This window comes from Sceloporus occidentalis, unplaced genomic scaffold, assembly GCF_023333645.1.
Source record: "Sceloporus occidentalis isolate IW3139 unplaced genomic scaffold, rSceOcc1.0.p SCAF_155, whole genome shotgun sequence".
Taxonomy (NCBI): domain Eukaryota; kingdom Metazoa; phylum Chordata; class Lepidosauria; order Squamata; family Phrynosomatidae; genus Sceloporus; species Sceloporus occidentalis.
This window is the reverse complement of record NW_028317135.1, coordinates 641,082-667,217: the sequence shown is the minus strand read 5'-3', so window position 1 is coordinate 667,217 and position 26,136 is coordinate 641,082. Positions and strand designations below refer to the sequence as shown.

Here is a 26,136-nt window from a genome sequence, read left to right as displayed (position 1 = left end):
CGTAACGGCGCATTCCCTGATGCCTCTGCTTGTGGAGTGTTTGAATGAACCCTTTCAGTGCCAGGGCACAAAATCCAAGCTACATAAAACAGACACGGCCAAGGGCTCCGCTTCTTATTAATGTACGGCTCTGAGCTCTCCTGTGTAGTCGGTTTTAGTAGCCGCCCAACATGCCTTCACATTCTTGGTGTAAGAGACGGCTGGGTGAAGCCGCTTGGGAGATACTCACGAGGGTTTCGTGCTCACCAGGAACCTTCCCCAGGGGCAGTTATTGCCACAGTCCCCAGGGGTGGCAGACATGCACATGTCACGGTTACCTGGGGGGGGGGGGCGCGTTTACCTCTGTAGATGTGGAAAGGTTAAAGCGACGGTGCTGGGCCGGGCTGTCACAATCGCCAGCTGAGCCAATGAGAGGCGGCTGCTGAGTGGTGGGCTTGGCTTGGTAACCGGGAGGCGAGAGGGCTGTTGAAGGAAGAGGCAGACACTCTCACATCTCCCTCCTAGTCACAGGCACCTTGTCTCATAATGATGTCCGGGAGCTGCCTCTAGGAGACGGCAGGGGGTCCGACAGCACTCTGGAGACCCTCATTATCCTTTTTCCTTCTCAATTTGGATCCCCATTCAGAACGCCAGGATTGGGGGGCTGAAGGTACCCAGTCATCTCCACACCATGGACACGTCTGGTCACTTCCATGATTCGGGAGTCGGGGATATGGAAGAGGACCCCAAGTGTCAGTGTCCCGTACCCGGGGACGAGGGCCAGCACCCCGCTCTGAACCAGCTCCACGGCCAGACTTATAACCACAGCCTGTTGCACTCCTCACCAACTGTTTTTAGGGCTCCTCCTTCCACCAACACCACGGCTCTCCACCCTTCCTCCAGGCAGGGCAGCCAGCACAATTTAAATGACCACTTGGTTGGACACTCTCCAACTTCAGCATCTACAAGTGGAGCTGGCGGAGGATGCAAGCACAGACAAGCCAGCCCTCTCGTGCACAGAAGGGACAGCAACCCATTCACCGAGATAGCCATGAGCTCCTGTAAGTACACGGGGGGAGTGATGAAGCCCCTCAGCCGACTAAGTGCCTCCAGAAGGAATCTGATAGAGTCGGAGCCGGAAAGCCAACCTCTACAGATCTTCAACTCCAGCGTCCCACCGGAGATCGTCATCTCGTCCAAGGATGAACACCGCTCCAACCAGACTTTGCACCATCACCCCAACGCCACTCACAACCACCAAAACTCAGGCAATAACAGCGCCAACAACTACCCGAAAGCCAACAAGAGGAAAAATCAAAATATCGGATACAAGCTGGGGCACAGGAGGGCGCTTTTCGAGAAGAGGAAGCGGCTCAGTGACTACGCTCTGATTTTCGGGATGTTTGGAATAGTTATAATGGTCATTGAGACCGAACTGTCGTGGGGTTTGTACGAAAAGGTAGGGTTTTTCTCTCCGCGCTACGGGGGATGTGCGACGAGAGGGGGTGACATTAACGTCTGAGCGTGCCAGATGCGATCTTACAGTTAAAGAAATAAAATGGCTTCTATGCTTGCTTAGCCCGTCTGCTCCGAAGAGCGGGTGCAAGTGAATGCCGGCAGTGTCGCGCCATCGCATCTGCCTTGGGCGCCGACTAACTCTTTCCGTGCCAATCTCCGTGTACCGACAAGAGTTAAATGCCAGCACGGATACATAATCAGTGCTTCCTACCCAGCACGGTGTCAGGGAAATGAATGACATTCCCAAGGCACCATGTGTGATGTGTGTTTGTGTGATGTGGTATGTGTGATGTGTGGTGTGTTATGTGTGATGTGTGTTTGTGTGATGTGTTATGTGTGTTTGTGTGTATGTGTTGCGTGTGTTGTGTGTGCGCGCTCGAATGCCGGGAGTAAAATGGCTACAGGTGTCAGGGAATGGCAGGCAGGAGGTGTGCGTCTGAGAGCCCCCTCATCGCAGTGATCAGCGAGGGCTCTCGTATCTGCCCCGCTCCGGGGAGGCAGCCGGCCGGGCTCTCCAATCTGTTTTGTTTTCCTCCTTTGGTGGTGACTGAGAATCTGCTTTGATTTTTAAGCACCTTCCGTGGGGAGCGAGCAGAATGAGCAATAAGATGCATTCCTCGGCGTGCAGCGGGGTCCGTGCCTTCCTGTGCTCTGCCCAGACCCATCCTGCTCCTTGCCGTTGCTGAGGAACGTTCAGTCTTTCCCTGTAATTTATGTGATGAGGTTATTGCCGGCTCTCGGCAACCACCAGGGGCAGCCAACAGGTAGATCTCCACCTGGTGTGGAGACATAACTCCCATTATGCTTGGTCAGCGATAGGAAACACTTTCTTTGACTGGCTGCCCATTATTGACTGTTGCTGGATTTAAGGCTGGCCTAAGCATATCTCAGTGGCTGGGGGGGGGGTGAGAGTGACCCATAAGTGGCATCTTGTGGCGATCACGTAAGGAGACTTTCCAAGCTGGCTTTTAGAGATGATTCTCCACCGGAAGCGGGTGCATAAAGTGAATTACTGTATATCCAACCACTGGTAGCCGGATTGTGCGGCACATTGTGTATGAGAGTCCTGAGCAGGTTGGGCTCGGGGGCTGATGGCCACCAGCTGGCTGCTCAGCACGGGGACCACCGTGGCCTCTCCGGGTTGGGAAGTCATGTTTCTCCAGAGAAAGGGGACGTTCGCCTAATAAGAGACACCTGCAGCTGTCACATTACGGTGTACATTCCTCCTATGGCTAGCAGGGGGACGCAGAGTCTTCTCCGAGGGTCTTCACCCGCCTGGGCTACTACCCTTACAGAGTAACTAAATCGCAGATACAGCCCCCGAACTGTGAAGCCAGATAACGTGGCCCTAAGCGTGGCAGCGGATTCTATGAGTGGTCCGTTTCCTTCCCACATCTTTGGCGTCTTCCTTAAGATTTAAGGTCATGTTTCTGCTACATGGTTTGGGGCCGTATCCGAGCGGGGGGGCATTTACAGGCCTCTGGTAATAGATTGCTGTTTTCCCTGCTTCATGGCTTAATTGTACCTAATTCCAGGAAATGTGAAATGCTAATCTGATTTGCTGCACATCAGCGCATCTTTCCGCTTGGGCCAGCCAGCCGAGGGTTAAAGGTGCTGCCGGGGATGTGGGACTCACGGGTATCCTCCCATATTTCCCATTCTAATGACGTTGCTAATGGGTTAAAAACCCCCAACCTGTCTTTAGTCCCTGTATAGAAAGAGAACTTGGCAGACTAAGGGTTAATATCCCAACGCTTGCCATTAGTACGAAGAGGAAGACGCACTAAGGGTTAATGACGCTAGTATTTCACTACTCCCGGCACATAGAAAGGATACAGTACACTAAGGGTTAAAGGCTATTAACCCATGAACAGTTATCTATCCCATCACTGTAACAAGACACCTGCAGTGTAAAGAAGTACTGAGTACCGCTGTGGTCTGTATTCAGCAGCGCAACATACAGGAGTACCAAGTATCCCCTGTCTATACACACGGGAAACCCTCACACACACCAGCCCTCGGCCGCAGCACGGACCCGGGTGCAGTGGGCTCGGCGCGGCCCCTCCATGCGGTCCCAGAGTCCGAGCTGTTACTAGCCGGGGAAGGGCCGGAGCTGTTCCTACTCAGATAAATCCCTTCCATCCCTGAGAATTCCCGGGGTCCGAGCCACACTCCCCGGGGCCCGAGCCACACTCCCCGGGGTCCGAGCCACACTCCCCGGGGTCCGAGCCACACTACCCGGGGTCCGAGCCACACTACCCGGGGTCCGAGCCACACTACCCGGGGTCCGAGCCACACTACCCGGGGTCCGAGCCACACTACCCGGGGTCCGAGCCACACTATCCGGGGTCCGAGCCACACTACCCGGGGTCCGAGCCACACTACCCGGGGTCCGAGCCACACTACCCGGGGTCCGAGCCACACTACCCGGGGTCCGAGCCACACTATCCGGGGTCCGAGCCACACTACCCGGGGTCCGAGTCACACTACCCAGGGGGTTTTGCATTTGTTTTGGCCGGAGGCTGACCCTGGGCACAGCCTCCTCCGAATTGCCCTGAATCACCAGTCAGATTTCAGTTTTTCCTCCCCCTTCCTCTGGGGCATTAGATATGGGGATCTCCTGTTTCTTCCTGGGACGATGGTGTGTGAGATTAGTGCGGGGGGCCCGGGGGGCCGAGACCGATCCATACTGGGGTGTACTGGACGAGACACTGACGTCAGTGTGACTTGAGATGGGAACGCGATGGACTGCAGGTCATCTCACCGCGAGGGTGGCTGCTTCTGGAGGAACATCAGACGCCGGAGTAATGGCCGTTACTTTATTCTGTATTCAGGCCGACATGATCTCCTCCCAAGCTTCCTGGAATTCCCTTTCCCTGCTTATTACTCCGGGACAGGTGAGGGAACGCTCCCAAGATCACCTGTATTTTCTGCCGCCTGACTATTGCCGGACCGTAGAACAGTAGAACCTATGGCTATTTTGTGCAGGCCCCGGACCATGTATAGGGGGCAAAGCGCAGCCCCTTTGCGCACAGCCTGTTCTGGAACCAGACTCAGGCGATCGCGTTGTTAGCGTGTGCTTCTGTTCAGTGCAACTATAAATATCTTCCCCTCCATCAGCACTGTAATTATTTCTGTTTTTCTGTATCGCGAGGTTCATGGAGAACTCATTCATGCAAAGAGTATGACGCATTTTACCCACAATGCCACACTGTAATTATAATGCACCTTTCATACCCCAGAGACAATCCATCGCATCCTTTATGCTTCACGAACAAAGAATTTCATACAGATTCCAGTAATGAGTGAAAGGGTGGTAGATATGCGGAACAGTCTCCCAGCAGAGGTGGTAGAATTTAAACACAAACTGGATAGGCACACGGCTCCTGAACCTAAGACGAGGGCTTTGTGAACGCAGAACTTTGTTTTTGATACAGGTCACAGCAGGTGCACGGTCTCTGCCTGGCAAAGCATCATGGGAGATGCAGTCCTCAGTTTGTGAGATCCGGAACGTACCTCTCTCTGAACTGGGCATTTCTGAGGAAAGGAAGGGGGGCACAGGGTGGGTGGCAGAAGCGAGATGCCCAACAGCCCCCCTGGGGCAAATAAAACAGACACACTGGCTGGTGAGACCATGCGCATCCGAGGGGAAGCCTCGCCGGGGCCGTGTTGAAGTATTTAAAAATCTTCGTGTCCATAACAGTGAAAGACGTCCACAAAACCCCAAAGCCACGTTACTGGCCCCCGCTGGGGCGTCATCACATCGCCGGCCCGATGACTCCTTCTGCCTACAGTCAGAGGAGAGCTCGGGGGGTACCTGCGCTTCCAGCCACGAGCGCCCCCGTGAGTCCGGGGTATACCAGAGCGCCGCACACCAAAGGGCATCAACACGAGGAAGGTGCTCTCCACACCCTGTCTGGAGCGTCAGCGTTTGTCCCAGTCCAGAGAGAAGCCGGAGGTCCTGGCCACAGAGCCGGGGAGAGTCCCACCGATCACCCTCAGCCAGCCAGACAAGGAAGCCACGGCGAAGCAGCAGCTCGTTGCTTATTGGCAGATGGAGCGATCCCTGGATACGTATGTACGGGAACACGGCGGATCAATCTGCTACGCAAACATAAAAGCATCACTCCCAGCCACCTCCCGCGCGCTCCCATGTTCTGTTAGCTGCGGCCGCATGGTAGCGTTTGGAGCGCGTGCTGCTCGGGCTTTTCCCGGCGCGCATTTATCAGCTCGGAAACTCGTTTATATGTAATTAACGGAACAAAGCCTCGGGGCTTATCCGACAGCGAGAGAGAGAAGGAGCCGGAGCCGCGCAGGACCGAGATAACAAATCAAATGCCAAATCGATTCTAAATAATCAGCTTCTCTGCACGGCGGCAGCGAGGGGATTCATCAAAAGCTGCCGGCCGACGGGGACCTGATAAGGGCCAGAAAAACTGGAAGTGCCACTCCTGCCACCCCGCCTGCGGGTTCAAGGGCAGTCTGATAGAGGAGGGCGGTCAAGAAGACTTCTGACATCACTCAACTGGGAAAGGGGGCCAGCAAGGAGTAGACTGGGCGTGCTGGGAGTTGTAATGTTATCAGCAGCACGCTGTCCAGCCCTGCCCTATGCATTAAGGGTTCTGCATTTAATTATACAACGAGCAATTCACTACGTGCGGCAACAAATCTCACAACCCTCAGCCAGCCTTTGCAGTTGAAGAATACTTGGAGCCCGAGGTGTTTACTATCGCGAACAGGCTGACGGGGTGCGGTGACCGGTTTCATTTTAGGCTCTCCCCGTAAACACCCGGTAAACCTTCCTGCCCCGGCCTGTCAATGGAAGAAAAACACGGCGCTGAGTAATGGGGCCCCCGGCCGTCTGCAGATATTATTAGCCTTTGGATAATGGGGGCATCTGAGGCAAATATCCAGAAACAGAGGAAGCGCGTGCGATCACTGGGCTCATCTCCATGTATAGACTACGGAACAAGAAACGAGCGGGGGGTCCCTGGCCGGAGAAGTCACTGAGGAGACCCCGTCCTGGCATAGCTGCTCTTACGATAACCTAGTGAGCTTTCACTCAGCCAAAGTAATGACTCCCAACTCCTTTTTCCTCTGTCCTCAACGACATGTAACGGCCTGCATTCAGGAAGGAGGAGGAAAAACACTTTTGTTTTAAGGGCTTTTAGAAGAATAGATTTTACCTACGCAGATTCATTTATAAAGACATTTTCTAGCGTTCCGCGAAATAGAAACACAAGAGATTCAAATATGACAAGTTTACCCATACCTGGGCCGCGAAGCGTTAACTCGCTGAGGATCCTAAATAACGAGCGGGGTAATTGGGATTAATTATTGCCATTTTTTCTGCCTTGACACTCAGACAGAGAGTGCCGGCTCCTAATGGCTGTGTTGGCAGAGCCCCACGGCAGCGGGCACCGGAAAACATTCTGCTCCTCTGAATGACAATAAGGGCATTCAAACGAAACGCACGATCCCAGAGACACCCCCATCCCACCCAAACCCGATGCCCAGAGGTACCCCCATCCCACCCAAACCCGATGCCCAGAGGTACCCCCATCCCACCCAAACCCGATGCCCAGAGGTACCCCCATCCCACCCAACCCCAACCCCCAGAGGTACCCCCATCCCACCCAAACCCGATGCCCAGAGGTACCCCCATCCCACCCAAACCCGATGCCCAGAGGTACCCCCATCCCACCCAAACCCGATGCCCAGAGGTACCCCCATCCCACCCAAACCCAACCCCCAGAGGTACCCCCATCCCACCCAAACCCGATGCCCAGAGGTACCCCCATCCCACCCAAACCCGATGCCCAGAGGTACCCCCATCCCACCCAAACCCGATGCCCAGAGGTACCCCCATCCCACCCAAACCCAACCCCCAGAGGTACCCCCATCCCACCCAAACCCGATGCCCAGAGGTACCCCCATCCACCCAAACCCAACCCCCAGAGGTACCCCATCCCACCCAAACCCGATGCCCAGAGGTACCCCCATCCAACCCAAACCCAACCCCCAGAGGTACCCCCATCCCACCCAAACCCGATGCCCAGAGGTACCCCCATCCACCCAAACCCAACCCCCAGAGGTACCCCATCCCACCCAAACCCAACCCCCAGAGGTACCCCCATCCACCCAAACCCGATGCCCAGAGGTACCCCATCCACCCAAACCCAACCCCCAGAGGTACCCCATCCACCCAAACCCAACCCCCAGAGGTACCCCATCCCACCCAAACCCAAACCCCAGAGGTACCCCCATCCACCCAAACCCGATGCCCAGAGGTACCCCATCCACCCAAACCCAACCCCCAGAGGTACCCCATCCACCCAAACCCAACCCCCAGAGGTACCCCATCCCACCCAAACCCAACCCCCAGAGGTACCCCATCCCACCCAAACCCAACCCCCAGAGGTACCCCATCCACCCAAACCCAACCCCCAGAGGTACCCCATCCACCCAAACCCAACCCCCAGAGGTACCCCATCCACCCAAACCCAACCCCCAGAGGTACCCCATCCACCCAAACCCAACCCCCAGAGGTACCCCCATCCCACCCAAACCCAACCCCCAGAGGTACCCCATCCCACCCAAACCCAACCCCCAGAGGTACCCCCATCCACCCAAACCCGATGCCCAGAGGTACCCCATCCACCCAAACCCGATGCCCAGAGGTACCCCATCCACCCAAACCCAACCCCCAGAGGTACCCCATCCCACCCAAACCCAACCCCCAGAGGTACCCCATCCCACCCAAACCCAACCCCCAGAGGTACCCCCATCCACCCAAACCCGATGCCCAGAGGTACCCCATCCACCCAAACCCAACCCCCAGAGGTACCCCATCCACCCAAACCCAACCCCCAGAGGTACCCCATCCACCCAAACCCGATGCCCAGAGGTACCCCATCCACCCAAACCCAACCCCCAGAGGTACCCCATCCACCCAAACCCGATGCCCAGAGGTACCCCATCCACCCAAACCCAACCCCCAGAGGTACCCCATCCACCCAAACCCAACCCCCAGAGGTACCCCCATCCACCCAAACCCAACCCCCAGAGGTACCCCCATCCCACCCAAACCCAACCCCCAGAGGTACCCCCATCCCACCCAAACCCAACCCCCAGAGGTACCCCCATCCCACCCAAACCCGATGCCCAGAGGTACCCCCATCCACCCAAACCCGATGCCCAGAGGTACCCCCATCCACCCAAACCCAACCCCCAGAGGTACCCCATCCACCCAAACCCTGAGGTGCACTCATCTCACCAAAACACCTGATGCCCCCGGGTACCCCTTTTCGACCCAAGGAGCTCAGAATGTTTGCTGGGTATGAAGGTACCACAGGGTAGTGCACACGTGTGTTCTGTGTACAGCACCATGCCGTGTGAGTGCCATTTTTAGGTCTAATAAATCATGGCTAACTTAGTTTGGCGTGTCTGATCCATGCACACGTGTCAGTGTACATATAAATAAAAAAGTATGTGTGTAAAAATCATGTATCTGTATGAATTAGTGCCTTAGTAAAGAAGCATTACTATATATATAACACATATACATACACATGTTTTTTCCACCCCACATTATACAGGGTCAGCAGGAGAAACGCGCGGGAGCTCCTCATAACGCTCAGGGAGATCAGGGAGTGAAATGCCCCGCTCTCCTTCTATCACGTGGTTTAGCGGATTCATCTATCAGAAAGAAATACTTTAGTAAAACGGTTATGGGTTCAGGGAACAGCAGCCCGGCAGGGTTGGCAGAGCCGGCAGGGCCTGGGATTTTGCACTGTATACCCCCTCCTGACACTCTGTTCTTCTCTTGCAGGACTCCATGTTTTCCTTGGCCCTGAAATGCCTTATAAGTTTCTCCTCCATTATCCTCTTGGGTCTGATCATTGCCTATCATGCGCGGGAGGTACAGGTAGGTGACGGCTTACAGGGGTGGGTCAGATTCTGATACAACTACCCCGTGCACGCTCCCCTGCCTAATGTCCTGTAACGGGATAACAGAGCCCCCCGCCATAACACGCCCTTACCACTCACCCTCAAGTAATCACACCCGACGTATCGGATTCTGTGCGTTAACAGGAATCCCCCCGCGCAGGTGCTTCTCGTGACGCCCGGCGCATGAGTAATCTCACACAGCGGCGACCTGTACCAAAACCGGGCCTGTCACGTCCGTCTACTGCCAACCAGCTCAGCGCGACCACCCGTCTCCTCGCGCCAACCAGCGGGACCCTGAGCCGAGTCTCCTGCCTACCGCTGTACAATGATGTCACCATTCACGACATGGAGGAGGACGGCTCAGTCACTTGGGCCCAGTGCTTCGGGCCCCTGTGTTCCGGTGCCATAAGCGATGAAGCTGCCCCTCTCTCTCTGGGGGTTAAAGAAAGCAGCGAGAAGACGCTGGAAGCCCCAGTGACTCCTACCGAGCACTGAACTTGGCGGGGTCCAAGCCGCCGAGGGATCCCACCCAGCTGCTCAGAGTTTGCTACATTGAACCCCCTGCGTCATACGAGAGCCGGAGTCAGCCGGAGTCAGCCTGACACGCAATCACCCGATCGGCTGCCCCCCCCCCCACGGATCTTATTGCTTTCCCAAAACACCGGGTCTGCCACAAAGTGAAGCTTTGGGTGATGCATAAATCACCTCGCCGCGCAGAACTTTCCTCCGGCCAAGAACATCTGAACACAAAATGATACAAATAAAAAAAAATAACGCCTTTCAGAAGATGGAGACGCAGTAGAGGACGTTTGGGGAATTTGGCAAGGCGTCAGAGAGTACACTGCAATCTGACACAATCGTAAAACATCAGCCGCTTAACTCCGCGCGCGCCGGCGCTCAGACGGGTAACGCACCCCCACCGCCGGCACATGACCCGGCAAACGACAGCCTTACGGGTTAGACCCCCAGAGTGTCCTCCCAAGCAGCCCCCTGCAAATCCCACCGTTCTAAGAATAGCGCGGGCGGCGGGCCATCACATCTCCGGCGCGGCTGGCCGGCAACAGCTGACGAATCAAGGCTTTATCCGGCGTACCCCAAACCGCTGCGGCGTGGAGAGGACCTCATCCCCCCACCACCTGCTCCGTAACAACTTTTGTTTTGCACCCAAATTCTAGGCCATACCTTAAAAAAAAAAAATAATTTAACAAATCCATACGCAGAAAACTACATCGCAGCGGGCAGGCGGGGAACCGGTTTGGATTTTATCTGCACAGCCTCCGTGTCCCCCGGCTGTTTCTGCCGCCCCGCGGTTCTCCCTTTTTATAAAAAGCGGCGGCGTGAACCGCGCTCGCCCACCTTCCCGCACAGAGCCAGCGATATATAAAAGGCTTCCGAACAAACGCCTCTGCCTAATTCCGCTATTAGATTGTTCTGAAAGAGAGCCTGCGGCCCCAATACCGTACAGCCGGGGAACGGGTTTCTTGGGACCCCCCCACCGGCACCCTCTGTACCGGCGCGTAGGAGAGGAATCACTAACGATCCGCGTTTCTGCGGCTCGAAGGCAAACGTTCCGGAGTCAGAAGCCGGGAGAATCCCCCCTTCCGGAGACGTTTAATGCATGGGGGGGCCCTCGCCAAGTTATGGAAAGAGACCACAGGGTGTCGACCCGTTCAATCCGAAACTATCCACAATCATCCGCAAACTCCTTTCTAGATGCCATATTCCATGAGCATAGAGTATCACTGAGCTTCATACCGTATACTGTCCGTCAGGGGCCAGAATCCAACCGTCTCTGAAGCGCTATCCGTATAAAGAGGTGCGCAGGTATCGCTCACGGGGGTGACACCCAAAACCCCTCCTAATGCAATTACAAGTGAAACATAACCTGGAGGGTCCAAGACGGCCATCATGTGTTGTCCGGCAGCCAACCTGAACACGTTTGGGCCTCACAGGCACCCAGACTGTCCACGGCAAGGGTTTTCTAGCCCTGCGTTTCCCAAATAACCAGAGAAGGGGGGATCCATGGCAGACATCTCCGGCAAAACCATATGATACAAACTCTGACCACGATGGGTCTCGATGCTCCTGTCTCTGAAAGCGGCTTCCTGCTATCAGCGAGTACAGAAGGAACATCTCGGAAAGGATTTAATAAAATGTCACGGCCTCTTCCTAAGCCACTGGAAGTCACCGATCCCGTCAAGCTCCTTTTCCGCTGTGATCGCGCGGGTAAGAGTGCGGTTAAAGCGATGCTTCAGGCTCCCAGAGATAAGCCCATTTAATGCTCTGATAATGTTACCTGCACCACTCGGGCGGCGATTCCATGTTCTGCCCCAAACACTCTAAAATCATGATGAAAGCCTCAAAAAGCATCAACAAGAACGTTATTAATACATTTTTAAAGGTGCCGGCCCACGCGGAATTTAATAACTAAATGTGGAGTTAAAAACATAATTTCTGACCCAAAATAATCATGTAAAATTTTGCTCCTTTCATCATTTTTGCCGGGGACACTTGATAGGTCATTGCCAGAGAAGCGGAGATGAAATCTTTAGAAAAGAATTAAAAGACAGATTCCCGGGAAAAGGTTTGTTTGGATGTTAGAACCCCGGTGGATGGGGCAGTGATACCCCACGTCCCACAGCACTTACACCTTCTGTCCACATGTTACAGTTTTTCCTCCCACTAAAGATGAGACTCCACGTTTCATTTGCCTTCAGATAATTCGGCAGAAATTATTTTACAGCCTTTTTTTGTCTTTGAAAAGTTGACTAAGCTGGGAAAAGGAAAAAAAACATAAATAATAATAAGCCGCGCAAGCAGCTGGGTACAAGCAATTTCTTAAATGGTTTGTTTAATGGTTAGAGAGCAGAACAGCTTCTCCCCGTCAGGGCTTCAGGCCAAGCGTACAGATCACAGCCTACACCAGGCTTCATGTACTGGAAACCAACACCCACTGGTTTGTACGCACCAGTGCCAACTGGGATTGTGTCCAACTGGGACCAGTTAAGGGAGGGTGATATCTCCAGTTAGGATCAGTCAAGAAAGGATATCTCAATTTAGGACCAGTCATGAAGCAAAGGTATTTCCAGCTAGAATCAGTCAGGAGTGGGCAGTATCTCTGGTTAGGACAAGTCAGGAGTGGGCAGTATCTCTGGTTAGGACAAGTCAGGAGTGGGCAGTATCTCTGGTTAGGACAAGTCAGGAGTGGGCAGTATCTCTGGTTAGGACAAGTCAGGAGTGGGCAGTATCTCTGGTTAGGACAAGTCAGGAGTGGGCAGTATCTCTGGTTAGAGCAAGTCAGGAGTGGGCAGTTTCTCTGGTTAGGACGAGTCAGGAGTGGGCAGTATCTCTGGTTAGGACGAGTCAGGAGTGGGCAGTATCTATGGTTAGAGCGAGTCAGTAGAGGGCAGTATCTGTGGTTAGAGTGAGTCAGGAGGGGCAGTAACTCTGGTTAGAGCGAGTCAGTAGAGGGCAGTATCTGTAGTTAGAGTGAGTCAGGAGGTGCAGTATCTCTGGTTAGGATGAGTCAGTAGGGGGCAGTGTCTCTGGTTAGGATGAATCAGTAGGGGGCAGTATATCTGGTTAGAGCGAGTCAGGAGTGGGCAGTATCTCTGGTTAGAGCGAGTCAGGAGTGGGCAGTATCTCTGGTTAGGACGAGTCAGGAGGGGCAGTATCTCTGGTTAGGATGAGTCAGTAGGGGGCAGTGTCTCTGGTTAGGATGAGTCAGTAGGGGGCAGTGTCTCTGGTTAAGATGAATCAGTAGGGGGCAGTATATCTGGTTAGAGCGAGTCAGGAGTGGGCAGTATCTCTGGTAAGAGCGAGTCAGGAGTGGGCAGTATCTCTGGTTAGAGCGAGTCAGGAGTAGGCAGTATCTCTGGTTAGAGCGAGTCAGGAGTAGGCAGTATCTCTGGTTAGAGCGAGTCAGGAGTGGCCAGTATCTCTGGTAAGGACATCAGAACAAAGTGTGGAAAAGTTGAAATAGTTTAACTAAACCAATAAATTACAACGCTGCCGGTATAGGATGCTGCCTATGGAGCCAGACCACAATCCAGCAGGAACCAAGACGCAGATGTCCACCTGCAAATACATAGATTTAAATATATACACAAGTGTAGGCACGCTACATCGGTGGCTGTAAACTACCTGACCGTACCATGAGCCGTGTCTGATCCCTTCTCTGGGGAATCCTAATTAGATAAATCTTAGACTTTGATGCAGTTCCCATGGTTACCCAAATAGCCGATTCTGCCTCCCCAAGGAGCCTGTTCACGTTGCGGTCATTTAATCCCAAACCTGCCTGCTCTTTGGAACTATCTCCTCTGTCACAGCCATGACCATTCCAACCCCGACGCGGAAACAGAAGCTTGGCAAAACCAGGCAGCCGTCAGGTAGCTGCTTTCTAACTGAAACCCCCATAACACTTAGTCATGTTTTGACAGCTCAGTGGTTAGCCGGGATTACAGACTACAGGTTTCCATTTCCTATAGTCCCCCAACTACAACTAATCCCTAAAGGACCTATAGAATTTCACATCATTACAGAGCTTGTCCTTCTCCTTCAATAAACCTGCCTGAGTGGAACCCTTGAGTGCCTGGAGCCTTTTTCTATTATCATTACAGAGCTGGCAGCATGCACGGCCAAGCATTAAGATCCTACCCCCTTCAGTGTCTCATAGATCCCCTGCTCAGGACTTTATTTCCAGTGCACTGGAAAACTGCTTCCCCCACTACCTTCCGCAAAGCCCTGTCCCCTTTCTATACCCTGTTGGCACCAAAGATACAGGTGGTACTCTTGTGCCTGTGCCCTACCTATAGATTAAGGTGGCGCGCGTTATCTGTGCAAGGGCAAGTATGTTTATGTCTTCAGTCTCCTTTACATCATTATATTCTGCAATTCATCTTTCCCGCCCCTGGCCATGAAAGCTGTTAATAGATTTATCCAGAGTGCTAGGAAATCCCAAATTAGCCTTACAGGCGGAGGAGGACCCCAGCATTAGAAAATCGATAGATCTATGTGCTCTGTAGGGGTCGGCGGAGCTATATTCCGAGGGCGTTTTCATTTGCCATAAAGGTAGACTCCAATTCCCATCATCCTAAGGCAGCTACAAAGTCACACAGCCCAGGACCTGGGAGCCTGGCCAGAGATCTGTAAATCCCGGAAGCCAAGCCAAGAGGGGAGAGCCTGCCAGGACTGCGGTACATTGTAAATGGTGCACTGGAGAAGCGGCCGGTGCTCCTGTCACTCTGATACAGTTTAATATCAGGCCTGGAAAATTCTAACAGGGGCACGCCTGCCCGTCCCTGCAGGTCTGACCTTTTCATTTCCCAGCACGCGGCCTCTTACAGCATCCCCAGATTAACCAAAACCCCCAACAATTCAGGGGTCATACACTCCTCTAAATCAAGCCCCTTCCCCATCCTTCGCATTGTGCATCCAGTAAAAAACCAAGTTGCCATATCCACATTTAAAATGGGCAATCAGGAAGAGGTGGTTAGATGCATACTGGGAATCGTTGGCCCTTTCATTTCTCATGACGACTCTTTCTTGCAGCTCTTCATCATAGACAATGGTGCAGACGACTGGAGGATAGCCATGACCTACGAGAGGATCTTCTACATCAGCCTTGAGCTGCTGATCTGTGCCATCCACCCCATCCCCGGGGAGTACAAGTTCTTCTGGAACGCCCGCCTGGCCTTCTCCTACACGCCGTCCCAGGCAGAGGCAGACGTGGACATTATCCTGTCCATCCCCATGTTCCTGAGGCTCTATCTTATCGCTCGGGTCATGCTCTTGCACAGTAAGCTTTTCACAGATGCTTCTTCTCGAAGTATCGGGGCACTCAACAAGATTAACTTCAACACTCGATTTGTGATGAAGACCTTGATGACCATCTGCCCGGGGACAGTCCTACTGGTCTTCAGCATCTCCCTGTGGATCATAGCAGCCTGGACCGTCCGCGTGTGCGAGAGGTGAGGCGATCTTGCGAGTCAGGGGATACAATGATGGCCTCTGAAGTGGGACAACCACGACGGGCTCTTTCTGACTCTGTGCACCTACTGTCTCACTACTTGTAAGGGCATTTCTGATAATGACACACCATAGAGGTTCGATAAGTAAATTATTGCAACCACATGTAAAGTTACAACATAAAGCGCATGCAAATAAAAGGACTGCATCATGGGCCAGACTAATAAACTTTAGGGTTTAGGGAGCACGAGTATGTGAAAGAACAATCAGAACGGAAGACTTGGCCTTCAGAGAGCCCAAGGTCTTATTTCAGGGATTTGAGGCATCCGGAGGTAACGGGGCTCCCGCCGTGTTGTCCCACCGTAGAGGTCAGTGTCCCAAGGCTGTGGACTCCATACGCACTCGTGTTTAACGTGTGGATATGAAGCCAGCCTCGCAAGGCCTACAATGCAGACGGCTTTCTTTAATTAACTGTGATCCATCAGCCAAGGCAGAGTAACATTATTACTTGACATATTTGATTTGCGGCATGTTAATTAAGGAAACCTTAACAGTCGGTGAGACGGGGCAGGCCTTGTGGTTTGGACAGCTCTGCTATGGGAACGCTCTATCAAACAAGCGCTTTATTAACCCCTTTCCTTGCGGGAAATGTCCTGGACCTTTTGTTTTTGTTTTTTGTCCTTTTTGATTTTTGTCTGTGCCCCAAGAGACGGACTAATCCCTCGCTGACGTATTTCTTCCCAGATACCATGACCAGCAGGACGTGACCAGTAACTTCCTGGGGGCTATGTGGCTCATATCGATCACTTTTCTGTCCATCGGCTACGGGGATATGGTGCCGAACACTTACTGCGGGAAGGGAGTCTGTCTGCTCACCGGAATTATGGTAAGAGAGGCAGCCTTCACTATAACAAAATAATAGCCCGGGATGCGGGAAGATTTGGACCTCATCACAGCGCACATACTCTTTTTGTTTCTAGGTTGGTGGGCATCCAGAAATACCTTCTGCTCTTCTTGATTTCATTTTTATTCCGGACGGAGGGGCTTTCTCTCACGGCCGTCTTGCCTCGCTTTAATTAGATGTTATTGTTTTGTCGGAGGATTGTTCTCGAGGTGGGAAGACGAGCGGCAGAGGCTGGGGAGGGCGCGGAGCAGCTGAACGCTGTTCCCATACAATATGTGTGAGCGTCTGCTTCTAAACGTACAATGTGGCTCTGAATGCAGTACCCCCCCCTCCACACCGTCACCGCCGCGACTATTTGCGATCTCAGCAGAGCTCGCCGCGTATAATCAGCCTCCCGGTGATTAAAAATATCTCGTTCTAATTCAGGGCTCCCAATTATCTTCTCTCTGGATTCCAGCAGTAATTATTCTGCAAGCTTTTCTTTTTTGGAATTCATATGCTCCCTGTCACCCTACCCCAGCGCCCCCCACCCCTGCCACTGCCAATCGCGGGCAAAGAAATGCCCCACGTCTTTTCACCCCTCCCCGCCTTTCCCTTTTTATTGTATAATTAATGCCATTTTTGTAGCTGAGTCATTTCATGCGAGGGCTTTCCCTTCATTTAAACCAGCTTGTCTCTGGTGGCCCACTCCCCCCATTTAATATTACCGTTAGGACGGTAATGAGCTCTTAGCGGTAGGCATTACAGCTGTGTTTCCACGGCAACGGGGTAGGCCGCAGCTCTGCCGGCGATATGCAACAGAAAAAAGGTATTTTTCGAGGTGTTTTTTTTTTTTTATTGTAAATAGGTTTAATCACTGTTTACTTTCCAGATTCTCACGAGCGATGCCATTAGCTTCGCCGGATTACCCGGACGCCCACCGCGCCGCTTGCTACCCGCGGGGTAACTCTTACAAGAACCAACACGAGATTCGCAATCTGAGTAGTTCCCCGATAAATGAAAGGCTTTAAGCTGGGAGTTTTAGGAGGAGCTGAAAGCAGCTCGAGCGTGAATCACAATGGTTTGTGTAAACATGCGCAACCCGCGTCACAACCCCGCCAAATTGTGATATGCACAATATATTTAGTCATTCCACAGATCATGAATAACATACAATTGAGTTAGCGTCAGACGTGCCAGGAAGACGGGCAGCTGGGGGCCAAGACTGCATTGCGTTACGTCACATTGGCCAATTTTACGACGGTCGCAGTACAGGCCGCTGGGGCCGGGAACTAGCACAGCTCTCGTACACGAACGGCCCAGTGGCAAGAAGTGGCATTACAGTCTGCCGCACGCTTCCCACGCGGCCTACAGCTTTGGGTCCTGACCCCGGAGCCCTTGCGCAGCTCCGCTCCCGCGCGGCTCTTTCTTGCGTTCTGCTCCGGCCGTGGATCTCACTGATTGCAGATCACATGAATGATGAATGAATTGTCACCTAAATGATTCTTGACCTACTTAGAAGTCACTTCAAGAAATTTCCAGCAGAAGGAAGCGTAAGAAGGGAACGGTATTCTGCAGAGAAGGGTATACAGAGACAGCAGTCGGGGGGGTACAGCATATGCAGCGACAGCAGTCAGGGGGTACGGTACACACGGTGACGGCAGTCAGGGGGTACGGTACACACAGTGACGGCAGTCAGGGGGTACGGTACACACGGTGACGGCAGTCAGGGGGTACGGTACATACGGTGACGGCAGTCAGGGGGTACGGACACACAGTGACGGCAGTCAGGGGGTAACGTACACACGGTGACGGCAGTCGGGGTAACGTACACACGGTGACAGCAGTCAGGGGGTAACGTACACACGGTGACAGCTGTCAGGGGGTAACGTACACACGGTGACAGCAGTCAGGGGGTTACGTACATACGGTGACAGCAGTCAGGGGGTAACGTACACACGGTGACAGCAGTCGGGGGTAATGTACACACAGTGACAGCAGTCAGGGGGTAATGTACACACGGTGACAGCAGTCAGGTGGTAATGTACACACGGTGACAGCAGTCAGGGGGTAACGTACACACAGTGACAGCAGTCAGGGGGTAACGTACACACAGCGACAGCAGTCAGGGGGTAACGTACACACGGCGACGGCAGTCAGAAGGGTAACGTACACACGGTGACAGCAGTCAGGGGGTACGGTACACACGGTGACGGCAGTCAGGGGGTAATGTACACACGGTGACAGCAGTCAGGGGGTACGGTACACACGGTGACGGCAGTCAGGGGGTAACGTACACACGGTGACAGCAGTCAGGGGGTACGGTACACACGGTGACGGCAGTCGGGGTAACGTACACACGGTGACGGCAGTCGGGGTAATGTACACACGGTGACGGTAGTCAGGGGGTAATGTACACACGGTGACAGCAGTCAGGGGGTAATGTACACACGGTGACAGTAGTCAGGGGGTAATGTACACACGGCGACAGCAGTCAGGGGGTAACGTACACACGGTGACAGTAGTCAGGGGGTAACGTACACACGGCGACAGCAGTCGGGGTAATGTACACAAGGTGACAGTAGTCAGGGGGTAACGTACACACGGTGACAGCTGTCAGGGGGTAACGTACACACGGTGACAGCAGTCAGGGGGTTACGTACACACACTGACAGCAGTCAGGGGGTAACGTACACACGGTGACAGCAGTCGGGGGTAATGTACACACAGTGACAGCAGTCAGGGGGTAATGTACACACGGTGACAGCAGTCAGGTGGTAATGTACACACGGTGACAGCAGTCAGGGGGTAACGTACACACAGTGACAGCAGTCAGGGGGTAACGTACACACAGTGACAGCAGTCAGGGGGTAACGTACACACGGCGACGGCAGTCAGAAGGGTAACGTACACACGGTGACAGCAGTCAGGGGGTACGGTACACACGGTGACGGCAGTCAGGGGGTAATGTACACACGGTGACAGCAGTCAGGGGGTACGGTACACACGGTGACGGCAGTCAGGGGGTAACGTACACACGGTGACAGCAGTCAGGGGGTACGGTACACACGGTGACGGCAGTCGGGGTAACGTACACACGGTGACGGCAGTCGGGGTAATGTACACACGGTGACGGTAGTCAGGGGGTAATGTACACACGGTGACAGCAGTCAGGGGGTAATGTACACACGGTGACAGTAGTCAGGGGGTAATGTACACACGGCGACAGCAGTCAGGGGGTAACGTACACACGGTGACAGTAGTCAGGGGGTAACGTACACACGGCGACAGCAGTCGGGGTAATGTACACAAGGTGACAGTAGTCAGGGGGTAACGTACACACGGTGACAGCTGTCAGGGGGTAACGTACACACGGTGACAGCAGTCAGGGGGTTACGTACACACACTGACAGCAGTCAGGGGGTAACGTACACACGGTGACAGCAGTCGGGGGTAATGTACACACAGTGACAGCAGTCAGGGGGTAATGTACACACGGTGACAGCAGTCAGGTGGTAATGTACACACGGTGACAGCAGTCAGGGGGTAACGTACACACAGTGACAGCAGTCAGGGGGTAACGTACACACGGTGACGGCAGTCGGGGTAACGTACACACAGTGACGGCAGTCGGGGTAATGTACACACGGTGACAGCAGTCAGGGGGTAATGTACACACGGTGACAGCAGTCAGGGGGTAACGTACACACGGTGACAGCAGTCAGGGGGTAATGTACACACGGTGACAGCAGTCAGGGGGTAATGTACACATGGTGACAGCAGTCAGGGGGTAATGTACACACGGTGACAGCAGTCAGGGGGTAATGTACACACGGTGACAGCAGTCAGGGGGTAATGTACACACGGTGACAGCAGTCAGGTGGTAATGTACACACGGTGACAGCAGTCAGGGGGCACAGTACACACGGTGACAGCAGTCAGGGGGCACAGTACACACGGTGACAGCAGTCAGGGGGTAATGTACACACGGTGACAGCAGTCAGGGGGTAATGTACACACGGTGACAGCAGTCAGGGGGTAATGTACACACGGTGACAGCAGTCAGGGGGCACAGTACACACGGTGACAGCAGTCAGGGGGTAATGTACACACGGTGACAGCAGTCAGGGGGTAATGTACACACAGTGACAGCAGTCAGGGGGCACAGTACACACGGTGACAGCAGTCAGGGGGTAACGTACACATGGTGACAGCAGTCAGGGGGTAATGTACACACGGTGACAGCAGTCAGGGGGTAATGTACACACGGTGACAGCAGTCAGGTGGTAATGTACACACGGTGACAGCAGTCAGGGGGCACAGTACACACGGTGACAGCAGTCAGGGGGCACAGTACACACGGTGACAGCAGTCAGGGGGTAATGTACACACGGTGACAGCAGTCAGGGGGTAATGTACACACGGTGACAGCAGTCAGGGGGCACAGTACACACGGTGACAGCAATCAGGGGGTAATGTACACACGGCGACAGCAGTCAGGGGGTACAGTACACACGGCGACAGCAGTCAGGGGGTACAGTACACACGGCGACAGCAGTCAGGGGGTACAGTACACACGGTGACAGCAGTCAGGGGGTAACGTACACACGGTGACAGCAGTCAGGGGGTAACGTACACACGGTGACAGCAGTCAGGGGGTAATGTACACACGGTGACAGCAGTCAGGGGGTAATGTACACACGGTGACAGCAGTCAGGGGGCACAGTACACACGGTGACAGCAGTCAGGGGGTAATGTACACACGGCGACAGCAGTCAGGGGGTAATGTACACACGGCGACAGCAGTCAGGGGGTACAGTACACACGGTGACAGCAGTCAGGGGGTAACGTACACACGGTGACAGCAGTCAGGGGGTAACGTACACACGGTGACAGCAGTCAGGGGGTAACGTACACACGGTGACAGCAGTCAGGGGGTAACATACACACGGTGACAGCAGTCAGGGGGTAACGTACACACGGTGACAGCAGTCAGGGGGTAACGTACACACGGTGACAGCAGTCAGGGGGTAACGTACACACGGTGACAGCAGTCAGGGGGTACGGTAAACACGGTGACGGCAGTCAGGGGGTAACGTACACACAGTGACAGCAGTCAAGGGGTACGGTACACATGGTGACGGCAGTCAGGGGGTAATGTACACACGGTGACGGCAGTCAGCGGGTTCGGTACACACGGTGACCGCAGTCAGGGGGTAATGTACACACGGTGACAGTAGTCAGGGGGTAATGTACACACGGTGACAGCAGTCAGGTGGTAATGTACACACGGTGACAGCTGTCAGGGGGTAACGTACACACGGTGACAGCAGTCAGGTGGTAATGTACACACGGTGACAGCAGTCAGGTGGTAATGTACACACGGTGACAGCAGTCGGGGGTAACGTACACACGGCGACAGCAGTCAGGGGGTACAGTACACACGGTGACAGCAGTCAGGGGGTAACGTACACACGGCGACAGCAGTCAGGGGGTAACGTACACACGGTGACAGCAGTCAGGGGGTAACGTACATACGGTGACAGCATTTCTTTAATTAGGATAAGAGAGAAGAAACCGAGCTTAATTACTGGAAATGTGGAAATGGCAGAAAACCAAGAAGATAACTTGGCAACCGCAGAAAAAAGCCAGAGTCGAGCGATCGGACTGAATGGATTTATTTCGGGGAAGACATAATGAGCTGCTTTCAGGCTAGAATGCTTTCTATTGAGTCAACCAGCCAAGATCTTCCATAAGCGTCTTTTCGCCAATCATTTCAGATTATCTTCCTCCCTCTTCCTCCATCTAGTGCAGTCTGGGCAGTTTAAGGGGCTCTCCATTCACAGATTACCACGAGGATTTTGCCCCAACAGACAAAATTTCCAATGGAAAAAGGATTAAAGCACAGAAGGGAAGTTTACCGCGGCCAGAATAGTAAACTGGCTGCATCACGTGGCCCATGTTGCCAGTCCCAGGTGAAACAACCCCGAGCGCTTCATTATCCGAAATGATTGCTGATAATCCGGAAGACGTGTGCCATGTACAGTCTCAAACGTATCCAGAAACAGATACCCCTCTCCCATACTATGTCTTCCTGGGAGTGCTTTATAATGTATAGAGTATAGTTGATATTCCTTGTGTTCTTATTTGGGAAGGCTGGTTGCCAGGCAGCATACCCCAAAACCGCGACAGCAAGCGCTATTTACTTACAAACCTATGTGGCTGCAGTAAATACGAACAGATGAAGTTCGGAACAACTAGATACAGCTGGTAGAAATTTACGGGGTTTGGAGTATCAAATGAAAATCAGCTCAAAATGTCCAAGTTTCCCACAGTCTTGTTTTTTCCTCCCCTTGAAGGGTGCCGGGTGCACAGCCTTGGTTGTAGCTGTGGTCGCCAGGAAACTCGAGCTCACAAAAGCAGAAAAACATGTCCACAATTTCATGATGGATACGCAACTGACCAAACGGGTAAGCAAAACGTTCACAATCCAAAGGACAGACACGCAGCTGCTGCGACCGTCTCTATAGAGCTATAAGGGGTACAGTGGTATAGAGCTATAAGGGCTACAGTGGTATAGAGCTATAAGGGGTACAGTGGTATAGAGCTATAAGGGGTACAGTGGTATAGAGCTATAAGGGGTACAGTGGTGTAGAGCTATAAGGGGTACAGTGGTATAGAGCTATAAGGGGTACAGTGGTGTAGAGCTATAAGGGGTACACAGTGCATGGATGTTGACGATTAAACATTTCAATCCAAGTTGCAGGGTTGTGTTGTTTTACAGCCTTATAACAGCACCGTTACTAGTCTTATACATGACCTAGAACAGTGAGATCACCAGCCAGATGTATATGGTCTACAGGCTGTCACCATCTTGGCCATTCTTCTGTGACTCCAGCGTTACTCTCCTGCTGGATCTCTGCGTATTGCCACCTATTTCTCGTGTTCTCTCCCAACGGCTGACTCTCTGTCGCCCTCTAGCTCCCCGAGACGCCATTACAGCTACACCAAGAAAGTGAATAAGAGAGACAGCTGCAAGGGTCATGATGAGAAAGCACTCGTCATTATTCTTAATTTGAGATTTAAATGATTAACTGCAAAACTCTTTGAATCAGGACTGGCTGCCTATTCTCTGACTACCAGGCCTGAGAGTGATAATTCAGAGGCCAGGCCAGCTGGAACAGAAACACACGTACCCCTTCATATGACTTGTGTTATAACACCCGTGATTTGGTTCCAGGCAATGCTGATCTTTAAAACCTTCAAAATACATTGCAGATAAAGAACGCGGCAGCCAACGTCCTACGAGAAACATGGCTGATATACAAGCACACCAAGCTTCTGAAGAAAGTAGACCACGCCAAAGTCCGCAAGCACCAGAGGAAGTTTCTTCAGGCAATTCACCAGTAAGTCCACAAGCCCCCCATGCTGCAGCGCATTCCACCTCCACCCCTGCTCTCTGAAACCCTCCGCCGCCATCCTCCCACGGCCGGGCAATGAGCCATCGCTGATCAGCTTCTCTTCTTCTTGCAGACTAAGGAACGTGAAGATGGAGCAGAGGAAGCTGAGTGACCAAGCTAACTCCCTGGTGGATCTCTCCAAAGTAAGAGATGTTGTCCTCATTTTGTCATCAACAACAAGGTCCATCCAAACGATGTTATAGACACGCACACGTTATAGAGTGGGTACGCTGACAGATTGTCTCCCCCAGATGCAGAGCGTCATGTATGACCTCATCACGGAGCTCAACGATCGGAGTGAGGATTTGGAGAAGCAGATTGGCAGCTTGGAAACCAAGTTGGATCAGATCACCTCCACGTTTAACACCCTTCCGGCTCTGATTGTGGACGCGCTCAGACAGCAGCAGCAGCATATCCTCTCTGTGGTCCTGGAGTCTCAGGGTCTCGGAGTTGCTGTGGGGACTCCCCAGACCCCTCTTTCGGACAGCCCCATGGGGATCAGTTCAGCCTCCTTCCCGACGCCCCACACCAGTTCTAGCAGCTGTTGAGCGGGCAGAGGAAGCCGCCAGTCGTTAGCCTTCCAAACGTGAGATTTAACAACTTAAAATTAGGAGGGATTTAGCTCCGTAATCAGTTCGCTGGCCTCCAGACCATCGTGTAATCTCAGCTAACCAGAGGAGCCCCTCGCCGCGGGAAGCCTGTCAAGCTGTCGCCAGGTGGGGCGCAAAACAAACGCATCCTAAATGATGGAAACATGGCCACCCATTCACTGCCAAGTAGCCTGCTAAGTAAGACAAGGCATCCCTCAAACCTCCTGTCTGAATGCTCACTGTTCTTCCCTAGACGCCTTGTTCAGGCGCAGACCTCCGACGTGCAGGCAAATTATTGGGCGTAGAAAACCCCCCCCCACCAAAAAAAGCTTTATTGGTGAAGTCTGATGCCTGCACGCCAAAGGTCATTGATCTCTGAGACAGGCAAGAGCGCTCGTAGCGGGGGGCTCCACCTTACAGAAGAACATCAATGGGGTCTGTGTGGGTTTTATTCTTCATTTTTTAAGTTTGGCAACAACCTTTTTGGCATTATACCGATGCAAAGACCACATTCTCCGTGCATGTGCCATTTTTTGCAACCGCGTTCGTAAAAAAGAGCGCGTGGTCACAGAAGTCTTTTATTCAGCACAGGTTTGCGCTCTGACTAAACATGCACCACGAACCATAAACGATGAACCTGATGGCGTTCGACTGTCAGGAAGCACCCGCTCCATATTCTGCTCGCCTCTGTCCTGCGCTCCATGTTATACTCTGCCTTAGTATATTATGAACACTTTTACTTTTTTTTTTACTTGCTTGGGGCAAATAGTTTTGCACCAAAAACCTAGCCAAAAGCGCTCTTCCTCCGGTGCGTGGAGAGCTGTACAAATCACTGTGTATCCGAGGCAATGTCCGGGCTGCAAGTACCAACCCTCAAAATACTACTCGGCTGCTTCGATGACCCCGTCAAGAAGGACCACTGCGATCTTCTAACGACCCCCCCCCCGACGACAATCCTACCCCTACCTGGGTTATAAAAAAACAAAAAAAAAACACCTTCCAATTAATGCTTCATACAATCACATATTTAGCCGTCTGCGCTGGTGCAGAGTAACGTCCCTGAACTAAAGATCCGGGCAGGAGTGAGTGTGACAAGTAACCGGAACGTGTGCTGCAGGGGTAAACCGGGATGAACTGGATGTGAAGAACTACAACTCCCATCATGCTCTGCCGGTACATACTTGGCAGAAGATCACAGCTGTAATTCAATCGCCGCAGGAGAAATAGAAAGACAGCAAGGTTGAAACGGAGCAGCATGCGAATACTCAGTACTGCTCTACAATTCCACTTGGCTTATTATCAGGGATTTAAAAAGGAAAACTCTGCCCCGGAACAGGTGCCAGGAGAGGACCGTTACCGTGTGGCGGAGATTAGTGGGAGTCTGCAGCCCCCAGGCGAAAATATATCGTTAAACATCAACAGCGAACCCTCCAGTCTAACAACGAAGAGCGTCCCGTTACCCCCGAGGCCCCAGTTTTACAGACCGCCGGCATCCTGAATATCTACGTCCAGGGTCTTCTGGTGGTTACGATCGTAGCCATTATTCAAAGCCTTTTTAGCACATTTAAAGACATCAAGTTAGATTTATATTAAAAAAAAAAATATATATATATATGTAGAAATTTCAAAGAAAAAAAGCATTTTGCGCACTTTTAAATATACTCTCCTGGTCGGAGCGACGGGCTCCAGGGTAAGCGCTAGTATACAGTACTGTTTTCTATGTAACCGCCAGCGCTCTGTGGGTCAGACCCTGCCGCTATGCTAAATCTGACAAAACTGCCCCTCGTCC

General features: G+C 52.9%; 1 protein-coding gene across 1 annotated transcript; it reads left to right on the top strand.

Annotated features, from left to right (window-relative positions):
• The first annotated feature begins 670 nt into the window (after positions 1-670).
• On the top strand, positions 671-24,305 carry LOC149280460 (small conductance calcium-activated potassium channel protein 3-like). The gene is made up of 8 exons (XM_089500440.1): positions 671-1,438; positions 9,329-9,424; positions 14,998-15,416; positions 16,159-16,300; positions 22,657-22,767; positions 23,576-23,703; positions 23,831-23,900; positions 24,009-24,305. The coding sequence occupies exons 1-8, from the start codon at positions 671-673 to the stop codon at positions 24,303-24,305; spliced, it is 2,031 nt and encodes a 676-aa protein (XP_089356566.1).
• Positions 24,306-26,136: the final 1,831 nt, after the last annotated feature.